At 41.3% G+C, this 16,943-nt stretch overlaps 1 protein-coding gene across 4 annotated transcripts in view; it reads left to right on the top strand.

The window, feature by feature from the left end:
• Positions 1–16,943, top strand: part of NR3C2 (nuclear receptor subfamily 3 group C member 2) — a 336,934-nt gene that overhangs the window by 267,224 nt on the left and 52,767 nt on the right. For all 4 annotated transcript variants that reach the window (XM_032330605.1, XM_032330591.1, XM_032330596.1 and 1 more), the window contains one exon: positions 707–851. In XM_032330605.1, coding sequence (XP_032186496.1) covers positions 707–851 — 145 coding nt within the window. The remainder of the gene's footprint in view (positions 1–706; positions 852–16,943) is intronic.

Raw genomic sequence — 16,943 nt, 5'->3', positions numbered from 1 at the left:
GGATTACCTGTGGTCAGCCAGGGCCCTAAGAGAAAAGACTGGGGAAGGCTCCGATAGTTGTTTTTTGAAGAGGAGCTTGCCCAGGTAAAACTCTACAAATGGAAGAATACCATGTTGCCCCTAGGAATACAGGCAATGAGAAAAGGAACAAAAGAACAGCTATCAGAGGCCTACACCAGACTGTGGGAGAGGGCAGGACAGGAGCCAAGGACGCTCATTCTACTCCACAACTTTACCAGAGTCCGGTATTACCCCCAGAAGAAAAGGAGCAAGGAATGATATTTTTTCAACCACCCCAAATTCACGAAAATTAAAATCTTCCACCATGATAGCGGATATGCAGGAGTTAACAGTTGTTAAAATATTCTTTAGTTTAATATTATTGTGAGTAGAACAAAGCAAGTTTTACAGGTTAATATAATTTCCTCCAGTCTAACCAAGGGTTTTAGACGTTACCCACAATGAAACTGCCTGAGCTCCCTGGTTTTATTTGTCCTGGCAGTTCACCCTCATTGAAAATGTAAGGTGCATTTAGAATGAAATGTTGAATAGGGCTATGCCCAGGGTGGGTGCTCCTTAAATGACTATTGAACTAAATTGAGTCTGTTAGAGACAGGTGACTGTTTAGGGTTGTCTTAAGAAGCTTCTTCCTGGAATGTACTTAAATGCTAAGTATATTTCTGTGATTAATTGTTCTGTTCTTCAGGATTTAGAAACCTGCCTCTTGAGGACCAAATTACCCTAATCCAGTATTCTTGGATGTGTCTATCATCATTTGCCTTGAGCTGGAGATCGTACAAACATACCAACAGCCAATTTCTCTATTTTGCGCCAGACCTAGTCTTTAATGAGTAAGTACCTATTAATTAGCCTTCATAAAATAAACTGCAGAGTTATTTGTTATGCTTTTTTTATGCTTTCTAAATATAAATCATATGTATATTTGTGAAAGAATCCACTGACACATAGCATTTTTTAAGAGGAAAAAAAATCCTATCATTTAAGGATTTAAAAATTCCTTTTTGCAGAATTACCATGCACATGTCTGAGTATATATAAATCAGTATATATAGATCTCATATAATAGTATGTGGGAATTGTCCCAAAAGAAAGATGATCCAGTTGGCTCTAAAAACTTGACTGGTACAACGCCACGATTAATAGAAAACAGTCTCTTCTGGTATCTACTCCATTTGAGAAGGCTCTCTAGTTTCTAGGAAATGGGAATGTATGAAGCGCCAGTTTTAGCACGCATTCATATAGTGGTTCTATTGTTAACAGTATACAGCTGCTCAATGTGTTTTCATGACACTCATAATTACCATTCTTTGAAATCATAAAAAAAAAAAGCCAAAAATGCTTCTCTGTAGTAAAACATCTTTGGTATTATGATGCATTTTAAAAGATCAAAAGAATTATAAGAGAGATTTCTTTGGCCATGAATCCCTTCCGACGTTAAGTTTACATTAGCGCAGTTCGTTTACGTTTATCTCCACCAGTTGCTTCTTTGTAACTGTTGGGTCAAGAAACACCTAATATAAAAAAGGAACATTTGGATTATGATAGTAACCACAGCCATATTCTATCAGATGTCTCTCTCTAGGTAGGAAAATAGGGGTTTTCAGTAAGAAAGGAAGCGGATAAGAAATAGATTGATAATACAAGACAGAAAAGCAATGCAAAAGATTAGAAGTGGACTCATAGTGCCAAGATACCTAAATGGTACCATAGCAATTTCCCTACCAAGTCCAGCTCACCCCAATACAGTAGGACACGAAGACTATTCTATTCCAATATAAATTAGGAACATCAGTTGTTTGTTCTCAAGGTGACTCTTCTTTCGGCAATTAGTCAGAAAGAATAATTCTACTGCATAATTTTTCACCAAAAGCATGAAGTGAGGCCAAACAACTGACATGCACATTTTCATCTACTTGTTTTCCTCATTAATCAGCGGATATTATTAAATAGGAAGCCTGTTTTCAAATATGGTCTAGAAACCAAAAGAAAAACATGTTCCTTGTTTTAAAAGTGTGGGTAAACAAGAATCTCTATTCCATGCCATCCAGCAGGTCTCCGTTTGATTTTAACTGGAGATTTAAATGATGTGTTTGGTCTTATTGAGTACATCTATTAATTTTTCCCATAAAATACATACAACATAAACATTTTCCATCTGAGCCATTTTTAAGTGTACAGTTCAGTGGCATTAATCACATTCACACTGCTGTGCAACCTTCCCCACCATCAATCTCCCAGACTTCATCGTCCCAGACAGAAACTTTGAACCCCTCAAACAAGAACTCCACAGTCTCCCCTCCCCCGAACACCTGATAATCTCTAATCCATGGCTTTGCCTATTCTAAGGTAATTCAACCAAATAGAGTCATATGATATGTATCCTTTTGTGTCTGGCTTATTTCACTGAAGCATAAGGTTTTCAAGGCTCATTCTTACTGTACCGTGTATCAGAATTTCATTTTATGGCAGAATGATATTCCAATGTATGTACCTAGGATCGATTCTCATCGTTTGCAGATTCTGTATTTGTGAATTGACCTTCTGGCTACATTTATTTGTAACCCCACAGTGAACACACACAGCACTTCCATAGTCCTTCACAGATGTGCCCAGAGCAGCAATAAAATTGCGACGCCCAGTGTGTACATTTCAGCCGAGAGACTCTCTCTGCCTTTTTGTTTCGGCTCTTATACTGTGAACAAGTGGCCTTTTCATGGTCTATTTAGTACCACGCTTTTTGCATTTTTGTGCTTTTTGTTGGTGATTTCACTGTTTAAAGTGACCTCTAAGCAGAAGGCTGAAGTGCTATCTGGTGTTCCTAAAGCAGGAAGTCTGACATTCCTTAGGGGAAGAAAATCCAGGTCTTAGATAAGTGTTTTTCAGGCATGAGTTATAGTGTTGTTGGCTGTAAGCTCAATGCTAATGAATCAGGTATATATCTATTAATAAGTTGCCCTTAAGCAGAAATACACATACAACAGAATTATGTATATAGATCAGGTGATGAAAGTGATCAGTGGATCTCGAGAACCCAACCCTGTGTTTCCTTAGGAGGAAGAGTTCAGTATTCACGGATTCAGTGTTTGCTGCAACTTTATAAAATATAACTACCTTATTTATCTTTACCAAGTAAAGAGCTTTGACCACATTTTGTTTATTCATTCATCTGTCAATAGACACTTGGGTTATTTCCACCTCTGGCTATTGTAAATAACATTGCTATAAACATTCGTATGCTAATATCTGTTTGAGTCCCAGCTTTCATTTCTTTTTGGTGTATATCTAGGAGTAGAATCTCTGAAGCATACTGTAATTCTGCGTTCAACTTTTGAGGAACCACCATACTCTTTTCCACAGCACTTGTGCTATTATTGTACATTCCCACCAGCAATGCAACAGTAGTTACAAGAGTTCAGTTTCACCACATCCTTGCTAACACTTATTTTCTGTTTAGGGCTTTTACTTTTTTTCTTTTTTTTTTTTTTAAGATCGATTGATTGATTGATTGATTGATTTGACAGGGAGGGAGGGAGAGAAAGGGACAGAGGGAAAAGGGGAGAGAGACTCTTAAGCAGACTGCCCACTAAGCGCAGAGCCAAACATAGGGCTCCACGCCAGCACCCTGAGATCTTGACCTGAGCCAAAATCAAGAGTCAGATGTTTAACAAAATGAGCCACCCAGGAGGCCCTAGGTTTTTTGTTTTTAATAGCTATTCTAGTAGGTATAAAATGTTTGGGGATGGGTTTGTATTTCTTTTTTTTTTTCTAAATATATTTGATATATAATACTGTGAATTTAAGGTGTACACGTTGATTTTCAATATTTATATATTGTAATATGATTGCCATCGTATCTGGTACTTAGCACTCTGTCAAGTCCCATGATTGTCATTTCTTTCTTCTGGCAAGAGTAATTAAGATCTAGGCCATTAGCAAGGTTGACGATTATAATAAAATATTTCATACATTCCCTACACTGTATATTAAGTCTGCCGAACTTGTCTACTCGTTGCTAGTTTGTACCTTTAAAGCCGCACCTCTCCCCCCCCCCCCCCCGCTCCTTTCACCCTGTAGTAGCCACTGTTGTGATCTGTTTTTACCAGTTAGCCTTTTTGAGATTCCACATGTAAGTGGTATCATACAGCATCTGTCTTTCTCTGATTGATCTCTTAGGAGCTGTGAAGTCCTTTCTCATTGTGGTTTTGATTTGCATTTCCCTAATGACTAATGTTGTTGGGCCTCCATTCACGAGCTTATTGGCCATTTGTAGACCTTCTTCAGAGACGTGTCTGTTCAAGTCCTTTGATCATTTTTAATTGGATGGTTTGTCTTTTTGTTCTGGGGTTGTAGGAGTTCTTTATATACTCTGGATATTAAACCCTTATCAGAGATGTGTTTTGTATACTTTCCCCATCTGTGTGCTGTCTTTTCACTCTTGATAGTATTCCTTGAGGCATTTAAAATTAGAGTTTTTGATTTTAATGAAGTGCAGTTTATTTTTTTTCTTTTGGTGCCTATGCTTTCACTGTACTCTATTAGTTCTTAATTATATGCACATACCCGAGTATATACATTCTCGGAACAGTACTAAAGTGTTAGAATCCTTTTTAACAAATGAGATTTAGGAGAAAGCAGCTTATATTTGAAGCCTAAATTAATGTGATTGAAAGGTTTGGGAAATAAATAGGAAACCAAAGATAGAAAAGGCCATATACACTTTGTGTACATTTTCCTACTGTAAAAAATACTAATACAGATAAAGTGGAATCACAATAATGGCTTTCTAATGTTATAAATAGTTAAATGTTATGATACTATATAATTATTAGAATGAAAGTTCTATCTTGTTCTTAAACCTTTGACCTTAACCTCACCCTAGAGTTCTGCAGGTTTCTCTCGACTAGAAATAGGGCAGAGCTTGTTTTTCAAAGTTGAGAAAGAGGAGAACCTACTTCCAGAAAACATCTGGAAATGATATAAAGCCTTTTGATCAATCACACCAACATAAAGAGCTTGATCAGTGGCTCTGTTATCGGATGCTATCACAGACCCTGTATCTGTTAGGGAAACTACTAAGTTAGAGAGGATGGCCTGCAGCTAGGGTCTGCTTGCACACGCAGGCTTCGTCCTGCATTTATTGAAGGAATATTTGATAACTGTTGCCAGCGTTCTGAACAGTACCTTCAGAATAGGGGGAAAATGTATAGACAGTTCCCGGCTCATGGAACATACGGTCCAATCAGGGAGACAGATCTTGATCCGAGGATCCGAAAATCATGATTGTAAGTATTGAAAGGGCAAGCACTTCGGGGGCAGTTAATGGGAGGGATTGCTCTAGTTGGGAAAGCTTCCTCGGTATTGCGTAAACTAGTGTCACCCAGGTGGAGGGAGTACCGGAGGAGGGGTGCTGATGGAGGCTGACGGCCCAGGATGTGCAGACCCAGCAGCAGGAAGGAACTCCATGCAGAGCTGTGTAGTGATGGGACATGGAGAGAAATGCCAAGATGTTAAAAGGCAAAATCTGTGGGAATTGCTGGTGGTCAGCTGCAGGTAGAGAATGGAGGGGAGGAGAAGGGGTGTCTAGGAAGACTTCCAGGCCTCTGCCTTACGTGCCAGGTAGGATACGGTGTCACTGCCTGGGAGAAGGGAGCAAGGCTAGAGGACCAGAGTTCGGAAGGGAAGAGGAAGGGATAGTGTGAGGCCAGTCTTAAACGTAAAATTGAATTGCCTTTCAAATACTAGTCAAGGAAAGATAGTAAATAAGCAGTTATTATCCACACCTGAAGCTTAGAGAGAGGTCCCAGCTGAAGATACAAATTCTGGGCTTACTTTAGAAGCGGTAAAGGACACGAGATAGGGGAGATCCCAAGGAAAGAGGGGGTTTCCTGAAAGAAAGTATGGCTACCTGCATTAAAAGCCATGTGAGCCCAGCGGGTGGTGAACCAGAAAGCGGGAAGGACACCTCCCGCTTGCCTGCCAGCACCTTTCACATTCTTGTCTGCTCAACATGTCCCTGGTCTTTCCCTCAGCCAGTACCCTTCCAAGAGTGCAAGGAAGTAACGTACGCTGTTCGGTGGCAGGTAGATCCGCTCTTGTGGGATCCTCCCTTGCGGGATCCTACCTTGCTGTCCCGCCAACCTCCATAGGCTCAGGCCACCTCTCACTTGCACCCGCAGTTCTTGGGTGTCTGTATCCCTACTTTGTTTCCCTGGTACCTCTCTGCTGAAATCACAAGCTCTGTCGTAATCAGTTTTTAATTTCCAGCACCTGGCATGGTGTCCAAGGCAAAGGAAGAACTCTAAATATTTGCCGAATGAATGAATTATTGACCAAATGAAGCAAACAATCAATTAGGCTAGAAGACGCTTTCTAAGTTATCATTGCTAATTATGAGGATGACATTTATGATAAAGAAGTGTGATAGAGGGGACGCCTGGGTGGCTCAGTTGGTTAAGCAGCTGCCTTCGGCTCAGGTCATGGTCCCAGCGTCCTGGGATCGAGTCCCACATCAGACTCCTTGCTCCGCGGGGAGCCTGCTTCTCCCTCTGACTCTGCCTTCCACTCTGTCTGCCTGTGCTCGCTCTCGCTCTCTCTCTGACAGATAAATAAAATCTTTAAAAAAAAAAAAAAAAAAGAAGTGTGATAGGGGATGCAGTTTTCACACCACAAGCTTTGCTATATTTAAAACCCCGACCAAAACTTCCAACAGTTGATTCTTTGTGTTTGCCTTCTCCTGTAAAAAAGATCTGAAAGTTCCCAAAGATCTTATCCTTATACTGTGTACTGGCTTTATTGGAGTTGGAGGAAAGGTGGGGAGCAGGGAATAATTAAGGAAAACATTCTTTCCCATCTTTTTTTATTAAACATTGGGGTGAAGATATGAGTTAATACTTTAAATTAGCATAGAACTTTTCTTATTATAAATGTGAAACTTTTCAAATATGTATTAAATGATTAATTATTCAATTGTACCTTGAAACAGCTTATCATATATTGCTACAGATCGCTGCAAGTATTCAAATTTCTTATCAATTCAGTACACATATTAAAACTGCCATTTAAGCCTGTAATGAAATTTCTTCCAATTTTTTTTTTAAGTTTCTGAAAGGCAGGTTCGGTGTTACTACTCTCTTTTAAGTCTTGACCAATATTTTAGAATCAAAAGTATATTTAAAATCATGTTTCTATTGTACCAAGTGGTCGCCCAACAAAAAATGGTTCTTGAATGATCTTGCACTGCCTTTGTGGTTCCTAAACCTTAGAGTTTAAATCTTGGTGCCACTTTCTGAGCCCCTGTGAGTGAGCGCTCTCAGTGTGTCTGCCCTGGACCTGGACTCCTCAACCTCAGCTTCTTAGTGATGGAAGGTGAACCCCCCCTCCCGGCCATTGACTGTGTGATGGCAGCACCAGGAGGGAAGTATAGACTCAGTTAGCAGTCATTTCCTGTTTCATGGAGTGCTGTCTGTCCTTATTGTCGCCCCAGTAGGGGATCATTGTGCTGCCATGGTCCAGTTGTCCTTAATGAGAGGCCCTCCCCAGTGCCCTTAAGGACCCTCTTCACTTAAGGTCCTAAAGCTCTGAGAGGCCTGGCTCATACTTGGGCTGTGTATACCAAGGCCGTGTCACTGTTGTGCCAGCTGGGATCAGGCTGTCCCCACAAAGGCCAGAAGTGGATGGAGTTAGGACATGACAGGCCTCCCCCAGCCCTCCTAAGGCAGCATGGTTGGTACTGCATGCTTGGTACTCTCACTCCAGCAGGGTGAGAGCCAGCGATGTGGGGGACAGGAGTTCTGATGGGAGGAGCCACGGAAGTAGGATGAGCCTGGGTCAACTTCCCCTTCCCTGGCTTCATTTACTTTTCTTCTCTGTCCCCAATGGCTCTTCCCCTCTTCTCTTCCCTCTCTGTGGCTTCCAGACAGGATTTCTTACTTCCCCTGTGCACACTGGGACACTGTTCTGTGTAGTTCCCAGTGTCTGACCTCCAACCTTTCCCACCACCTTCCCTGCTCCCCCCCCTTCCTCCGTCTCCATCTCTTTCTGTCTCTCTCTGTGTCTTACACACACACACACACACACACACACACACCCCTACTCATACCTCCTGTCTTCTGATATTTCTTCTGTTTTTTTCCTCTGGGTCAGTATGAAGAGATAAACTGAAAGAACAGAAAGTCCCCCTTCTGTGCCTTATCTTTCCATTGGACCCTATGGAAACCGGGTCCTGTTCTACCAGCGAGAAAGCCAGAGTCTGCAGCAGAATGGTGTGGCCATTTGTGAGTCGGACAGGAGCCACAGCTCCCTCTTTAGAGGGTGCATATGCTGCCCCTCTCCCCATGGTTCCCACTGCTGCCTGCTGCTTGCACCTGCCCTTTTCCCTCATGCCCAGCCCCTGTAGACTTTGGAGATCGACACTCATGAATGAAGAAAAACAATGTCACAAATTAGAAAACGGTCAACCCTTGCCTGCAAGTGGCAGAAACATTGCAGAATGGCATTTTTTCTGTTGCACAAAGGTAGGGTGTGGGAAGACCTCTTGCTATCTGAAGGCAGAGGGAACTGTAAGCAAAGCTACAATGAAACCTGAGGAGATTTTCTAAGCTACAAAAAAGAAATAAGCATTCAGTCACAGAGGGAAGCAGAGGAAAGGTAGGTGCAGAACCCCAAACGAGAGGTATTTCTTCTCTTCTTTTTTCTCCCATTCTTTGAAAACAGTATTTCTCCCCTTTAATCAGCTAGCGTAGTGATAAGTAGAGTCAGAGCAAAAAGTTACTTCTAGACATTTCCGGCAAAAGGTTTGAGAGGAGGGAAGGTCTTAAATAAATGGGTAACTTGGCTGTGGGTGCTGCTTCTGGGTTCCTGCTCACATTAAGGGAAGTTCTTGAAATGAGCGTGCAGGGGTCAGGCACTGCCCTACCTGAGGAAGGCAAGAACACTGAAGAGAGGAGTATTAAGATGAGGACTGCAGATAAACCTTATAACTCATTCCTGGACCTGTCTCCTTCTTCGCCAAACCCAGCCTTCTCATTTTGGACTGTTCTTCGGAGAAGGCAGTAAGTGATATTTATCCAGTTCATTCACGCAACAAATGTTTCTTGAGCAACTTCAGGAAACCAAGCACGGTTCTAGGCACTGGGAATACAACAGGGAGGAGTCACGGATCACGTACACCGCGTGCTGGCAGTGGGCGGGAGAGCAGAAGTGGAGGCAGCAAGGGAAAGAAGTCTCACCTGCTGTGTCTCCCAGGACCGTAGCTCAGGGAACATACCATCATCCAGGTGTACGACCGCGACAAAGTGGTGTTTGAAATAATAAGGTGCAGTTCGGATTCCCTCAGAAGATTTACCAGCGCCTTTGGTTAGCCATGTTGACCTCCTTATGGTGCTTTGAAGGCTCTAAGCCCATCCCTTTCTCAGACCCTTTCTACCTGCTATTTGTTCTGTGCAGGAGGGTGGTCCTTTCTCCCCTTCTGTCTCAGCTGGAAGTATTCCTTGTTCAGAAGCCTGACCGCCAGATCTAGAGAGACCCATCTGCTCTGTCCCTCCCCATCATACCGCACATTTCTGTTCTTTGTAGTACGTCTCCTGCCACCGTGACGTAGGCTCAGAGAAGGTAGGAACCTGGCCTGTCTGGTTTGTCTTCGCAGACCCAGCACCTATAATACTGTCTGTCATTTGTAAGTGCTTGATGAACTAATTAATTTTAAAGTGCTGTTTTCAGCATTATTTCCTGCTGCTTCTCTGCATAAACTCTGCACAAGCCAAATTAACCTTCCTCTTCCCGTAGTCCTGTCTTTGCGCTGCTGTGCCTTTGCTCCTGACATTTTCCTTTCCTCTCCCTCACCTAAGCCGAAGGACTCCTCCTCTCTGCCGGCTTCTCTTGTCTTCAAAATCAAGAGGGCCTTTTTGCCCCCAAAACTTTCTTTTCTGTATTACTTTTTTCTCTATCAACTATCTGCTGCTTTTTATGTTTTATATACATTTTCAGTCCAGCTGTACTGTAAACTTCTAGAGCGCAGGAAGCATACTTGAAAAAACTTTCCTATGTTTAGCAAAATACTTTGTACATATTGGCACTCAGTGGCTTTTTTGGGGTCTGTTGATGAGTGCTCTTTCTAGTACAAATGTCGGATGCTAGATTCCTGATACGGGTTTACTCTATAATGCTTTTAGGGCATAGCATGTGAACTTAATGAAAAAGATTCGTTTTTTTATAGCATTCTTTCAAATTTTCCTTCAGGAACACTGCTATATGTTAATATTTCTTACATGTTGCATCTTGTAGCATACTTGAGAAATTTCCTAAGTAGTAATGAAGCCAGGTAATTGCCAGTATAGTATGAAATTGAAACAAAAAGGAGACTGTAAAAGGAATGCACTGTTTAAACTCTGTAGAACTCTATAGAGGTTGCGCAGAGTAGTTTTTTAGGGGAAAGAGGTTGGGGGGTTGGGTTTCAGGGATTTTTCTGGTTTTGCTCTTGTTGTTTTGTTTTTTATAACCAGTCTTCTGTTGAAGAAAGACACTGGCTGTCTTTTTTTTTTTTTTTTTTTTTTTAGGATTTATTTATTTATTTGAGAGAGCGAGAGGGAGAACCTGAACAGGGTGAGGATCAGAGGGAGAGGGAAAGAGAATCTTCAGGCAGATTCCACACTGATTGTGGAGACCCACAAAGGGCTCAATCTCATGACTCTGAGATAGTGATCTGAGCCAAAATCAAAACCAGATGCTTAACCAACTGAAACCCCCAGATGCCCCAAAATTGCACCAAGTAGTAATGATGCAAGAAAAATGTCCAAGCTTTATTCTGAATAAATAGAGGGAGCTATTTTTTATTTTGATTAAAAGTCAAAACAAGTTTAAGGTCACATGGTATCTGTAAAAGGCTTAGCGTGGCTAATATTAACGTGTTGCTTTGTATTTCAGTTAACATGCCCGAAGACTTTGGTCTCTTGAGCTAAAAATACTCTTCCTTTCAATACAAAATAAAATCACTGTGATGAATTTCTTTTTTTTTTAAATAATCGATAAACAGAAAAATTAATTTCGATGCAGTGATTACATTGTAAGATTGGGGCAGGTGCTGAGGAATGCGTAAGTTAGTTACAAAACTGAGGAGAGTAGTGCTAGGCTTCCTCCCTTGACACAGGTCATCACAGACACATAGATGCTGTCTTTGATCATACTCCTCCAGAGTGAAGGAGGAGAACACACTTGAATGTGTCTTGATATGTAAACTATTCAGTGAACTTTCATCTCTAGACACTTATAGAACCAAAACCTCATGATTATCCATTTTTACTGTGTCATACATGAGAGATGATTTGAGTTTCAATCCCTCACTTCCACCCATGAAACCTAAGCAAAATAATTGATTTGTGTATCTGGAGGGCTCTGAAGAGATTAATTTTTGAGCAGGGGTTGGGGGCATTGGTTTTGGCATTGATACTTTTCTGAAAGAAATAAGTAGAGAAGGGAAAGGGGGGGAAAGGGGCCATATTTGGTGACCTTCCCTACTTATTAAAGCTCATCTGTGGGATGCCTGGGTAGCTCAGTTGGTTAATTCGCCAGCTCTTGGGTCATGATCTCAGGGTTCTGGAATTCAGCCCCGTGTTGGGCTCTGCAGAGTCTTCTTAAGATTCTCAGTTTACCTCTCCTTCTGCTTCGCCCTTCCTGCCCCCCACACTTGCACATGCACTCTCATTCTCTCTCAAAATAAATCTTCTAAAAAAAAAGCTCTTCTGTGTCTCTGCAGTAGGAATACTGCTCTAGTCAGGGTCCATATTTACAGATGTGGCATCCTTTGTCCAATGGCCCCTCAACGGTGCTCCTGCACTTTGAGATAGCAACGGCCTCAGTAGAATCAAGGGAACTAGGAGTTTATAAACTCCTAATTTCTTTTTTGCAGCAGGTGTGATATCACTCTCTGTCTTAGTCACCTTGGACTGCAATAACAAAATACCACAGGCTGGGTGGCTTGGACAGCAGACATTCATTCCTCACAGTTCTAGAGGCTGAAAATCGGACGTCAGGGTACCTTTATGGTTGTGTTCCAGGAGGGCCCTCTTCCTGACTTATAGGCAGCTGCCTTCTCACTGTGTCCTCATATGGGGAAGACAGAAAGCTCTGGTGTCTCTGCTGCTGCTTCTTTTGTAAATCCCATCATGGGGGCTGTGCTCATGTTAACCTATTTACTCCCCAAAGTCTCACCTCCCATTGTTATCACCTTGGGGATTAGGGTTTCTACATGTGAATTTGGGGGGACACAAACATTCAGTCTATATCATCTTCACTTACATGGATAATAGGGTACAATCAAGTGCTTTGGAGGGGGAATTTGATGGATGATGAGCTGGTGCTTTTAGAGCTTTTGTTTGTATTATTCATATTTATTTACCCATATAAGAAATTAAAACAAAATTTTAGAATATGGTCTTATCATTCACTTTAAAATAACAAGTACATATTATATAAATAACATAAGCAGCATAGAATAAATATTTTATGAAAAGTAACTTTTTTAAAAAAAGTATTAATGTCACTCTTTTTGCTTTTTTATAAATCCTTTCAGTCTGACTTCAATGAAGACTGTTGTATTCCCTTGTCTGCTTCTCATATTTAGTCTGTGGTGATAGGTTGTTTTGGCTGAAGTATATGAAAAAAAAATTCCTGTTTCACCAGGTAGTTAGTTGGAAAAAGGAGTACCTTGTAGACCCCTGGAAAGGGTCTTGGGGATATCCCAGAGTCCCCAGACCACATTTTGAGAAACACTAGACAAGGCGATCGATAAAACCCAACCCAGACTTGTTATTCTGCTTTGCTTTGGGGAAGCCTCACTTGTGGTCTGGATCTCTGTTTTCTCATTCAGGAAGGACTTAATCTCTTCTCAAGGTATCTGAGATTCGCACCTGAGTAGAACGTGGTCCTCATGCTTAAAGGGCTCTCGGTCTAGTAGCAGAACATTTAGAGAGCCTACTATGTGCCATTTTCCCTACTTGATGCTTTTATGTGTGCTGTCTTGTTTATAGACAGTCACGTCTTCAGGCAGATACTATTATCACTGCTTTATAAATAATTCAGCTGCCTCAGGCAGAGAGAAGTTCAGTAGGGTTATCTAAGATCGCATAGCTGCTGAGAGGTCGCTCTCAGTATCTCCGTGGAAGTTCATGCTGTTCTTGTTATGCCCTATGTCTCCATGCCTCTATAAAGTAATGGAAATGGAAGGGTCTTAGGGTCTCTTCCAACCTCTTATAGTTTATGATTCTGCTTTTCCAACAAGATAACTTATAGCTATGAGGTCTTGTGACTAAAATGAGGCCAATTAAAAGGGAGGAGGACAGTATTATAAGTGAATATCGTAATTGCTTCCCCTCATGTGAAATGTATGTCTTCCTATTGTTCAGCTAAAAAAAAATTATGAACAACAGTTGTGTTTCACTGGTCATTAATAAATGATGAGAATATTTACAATATGCAAAGCAGCATGGTGGCTGTTGCAAGGATTCTGTCAGGTGGTTGGCGAATTAAGACCAAGACACAAGAGTGGTGGCCCAACAGGATGGAGTCCACATGACAAGTGTGACAAATAAGTTTTATTTGAGATGGGGGCTCCAGGAGTTTAAAGAGAAGGTGATTCCCTTGGGCTGAAAATAGCAAAGAAAGCTGCCTGGCAGAATTATCTGGCTTTAAAACTTGTTTTAGCCTCTAAAGGAGGGTTAGAATTTGGATGGGTACAGTGAACACGATGCTCTGTGGTCCAGGCATGAGGAATTGTACCTGCGCGGCACGGGGAACGAGTGTCTGAATTTCAGTGTTGAAGCTATCGAACTGTGCATGGGGCATGAAGAACTGTGGGCTTACACTTGAGAATGGAAGGGGCTGTTTCTTTCCCACTGCCCTTTTCTTCTCACTAGTTCTGCTTTCCCTAACTTCCCTCCCACCAGAACTGACATTTATTTTTTCTTTCTTGTCTCAGCCCTCCCCTTCGGCTTGACTCTTTTTCTGGCTTTCTCTTGTCCTCTTTTTTTTCCTCTGTCCTCTTCCCCCTGTGACTTGACAGCCCTCCACTATCTCTCATTTATCAAATAAAAATGTTACATCCCATTGTCAGCTTAGTTTTTATATTGAGACCTAATTGACATGTAACATTGTATTAGTTGCAGGTATACAATATGATGATCGCATATTTGCACATATGGCAAACTGATTGCCCCAGTAAGTCTAGTTAAAATCTATCACCATAGTTACAAACTTTTTTTTCTCCTGATGAGTTTTAAGATCTGCTTTCTGAGCAACTTTCAAATAGGTGATACAGTGTTATTAACCATCCACCATGCTGTATGCTGTTGTCTTAGTTTTGAAATTAGGTGTGGTAAGGCTCTCCTGCACCTTTGCAGGGGAAGAAAAACAGTAAACACAAAAAGTTGCTTTTTGGCTTCAGTATGACCCCTTGTGCTCTTTTCTTTGGAGTCCTAACCCGAAGTGGGAGACTTTTTCACTCAAGGTCCACCAGTCATGGTCTTCAAATCATTGAAATTCTATTCCAGAAACTACTCAGAAGAGTGATTTTGCTTTTCTAATTTTTATTATATTTTATATCTTTCCTGACTGCTATTCTTTATACTTGTTGCAGAAGAACACTGCTGTCAATTGGCTGCCGAACCACCCCCCAGTTCTTTGTGCCCAGCAGTACACTGAGGGAGGGGCTCGACTCACACTCTTTTACCAGGGTGCGGGACCCAGTGCCCGGCTGGGGAATGGGGTCCTGCCTGTTCAAGAGATCACAGCAAGCTAACACGTTTTTGTTTTTGTTTTTTAACATTTTATTTTGTTTTATTTTGTTTGAGAGAGAGAGACAGAGAGTGCCAGCTGGGGGAGGAGCAGAGGGGAGAGACAAGCCAACTCCACACTGAGCCAGACAGATGCTGGGCTCAATCCTAAGAGTCCTCGATCGTGACCTGAGCCAAAATCCAAAGTCAGATACTTAACCAACTGAGCCATCCAGGCGCTCGGGGGCTAACGCTTTTGAAGCATTGGCCTTTAATGTGTGTTTCTTCTAGTGGATGAAAACAGAAACCCAAAGAATCATTTGTTTGTCCTTAAAGACTGCATGGCCATTCTATTCTGATTAGAGAACATTCAGAAGGTCACAGAATTTCCAAGTAGAGGAGGTTAGGTACATCGGCTGTCCTCCTGAGCTGTATTGACTAGGTATTTTCTACATGTGGTTAAAGAAGATGTGGAGCAGTTAGGCTACGCTTTGAATAAGCATGGCGTTCACGCCACCTCATGTGCATGTGTAGTATGTGTCTGACCGGTGATGTTTTACGGGAAACAGATGTCACTGCTGATGTAGTGACCTGGTACTATCATACTTACTTCACCCAGTCATGAATGATGCAGTTGTTCATCGTGTCCTGAACAAAATCTGCTTTGTGACAGATGTTCAGAATAATAAGAAAGGACAACGTGGCTCATCTCTAATAGATTAATTGAGTTGAATATCATCTTTTTTTATTATTATTTAGGCCGATGACTTATCAGCTTTTAGAAGGATTCATACAAACAAAATAAACTACCTTTCATACAAAGCGATGGCACCTGAGAATGTTTTCTAGGACCCAGGTCGATTAGTGAATGGAGTAGTGTCTGTGATAACAGTCTCTAGAGGTTTAGCTGTTTTCTTCTTCCAAAGGAAGGTGCTGCGGATAGTAGAAGGAGTCTGTGATCCTGGAACGGGAGCACAGCTGCTCGCTACCTTCCACGTCTCCACCCAACCCTGCACACACTGGGAAAGTCACCTCTGCAAGTGTGAGCCACGCTCCGCTCTTGCCTCAGAAGCATAACCGCATACCTGGGCTTTATCAGAGTAAATGTCCGTCCTTATAACGTGTGCCAGGTCTGTTGCTAGAGGAACAAGCCTTTTGCTTCACGAAGAATACGTGATATTCCATAAGTTGCAATTTAATACAAATCTTTTTTTGTACTAGGAAAAGTGATTTGCTGTCACCCTTTATGCCCACGAGAGTCTAGCCATACTCCCGAATTCAGCAATTAACTTTGTTCTCATTCTTGAAGTTCACTAGTTATCAGGTGGGAATCTTACTGTTTTACAGCTCCTTTTTTTACAAGTGAGGAAACTGTGGTCGTTTATTGAAATTAAGCAGTGTCTTTAAGTATATACCCAAAATGTCCATGTTTGAAGCGATAATAAGTCACAAAGGTTTTCTGTCTTTTATTGAAATGTCTGTGTTCTGCATACCATTATATCTGCAGAAAGTTAGTATTAGAGTCTATATCCTACAAAAATGGGGCTTGGATAATTTTTTAAAAATTCTTTCACCAGAGAATATTGGGTTTTTGTATCCTTTCTGTGTGGAGAGAAATTCAGGTGTTAAGTCTTAACATGGTTTGGATTTTATGAAGTGCTCAAGGTTGTAAGCTTGCTGTTGGATATTTCCACCTTAATATAGCAGTCAAGAGGAAATTTTCACAGTGGGTTATGACTTTGTGTTTTCTTTGCTCTACCAGAAACATGTGTCCTTGTATCCAAAAGAAATACTAACTATGTAAGTATATAAAAATCTAAGGTACCAAAGACTTTTTTTTATACAAAACACTATATATAAAATATATGGTTAGAAGAATTTTTTTGATGATTTCTAGGACTATCAGTGGTAAACTATGGTTGCCATGTAACCAAGCCCCTTCTAAATTTTTAGATTGTCAAATGCTATTTTGATCAGCGTAACATCTCCTACCGTCAGTGGCAACTGTGATGCTTATATTCAAGGGCACTTCCACAAAAACACATCCCTTTTGGGACATCAGTTAAGGTGACAAAACACTGAATTATCTTTTAACTCATACTAGAGTTGACCATGTAAGATTATTAGAGAATCAGTGGACGTCACAGAGACCACTGGGAT

Source organism: Mustela erminea, chromosome 2 (genome assembly GCF_009829155.1).
Source record: "Mustela erminea isolate mMusErm1 chromosome 2, mMusErm1.Pri, whole genome shotgun sequence".
NCBI lineage: Eukaryota > Metazoa > Chordata > Mammalia > Carnivora > Mustelidae > Mustela > Mustela erminea.
The sequence above is the reverse complement of the archived record's forward strand: the minus strand, read 5'-3'. Positions and strand labels throughout refer to the sequence as shown.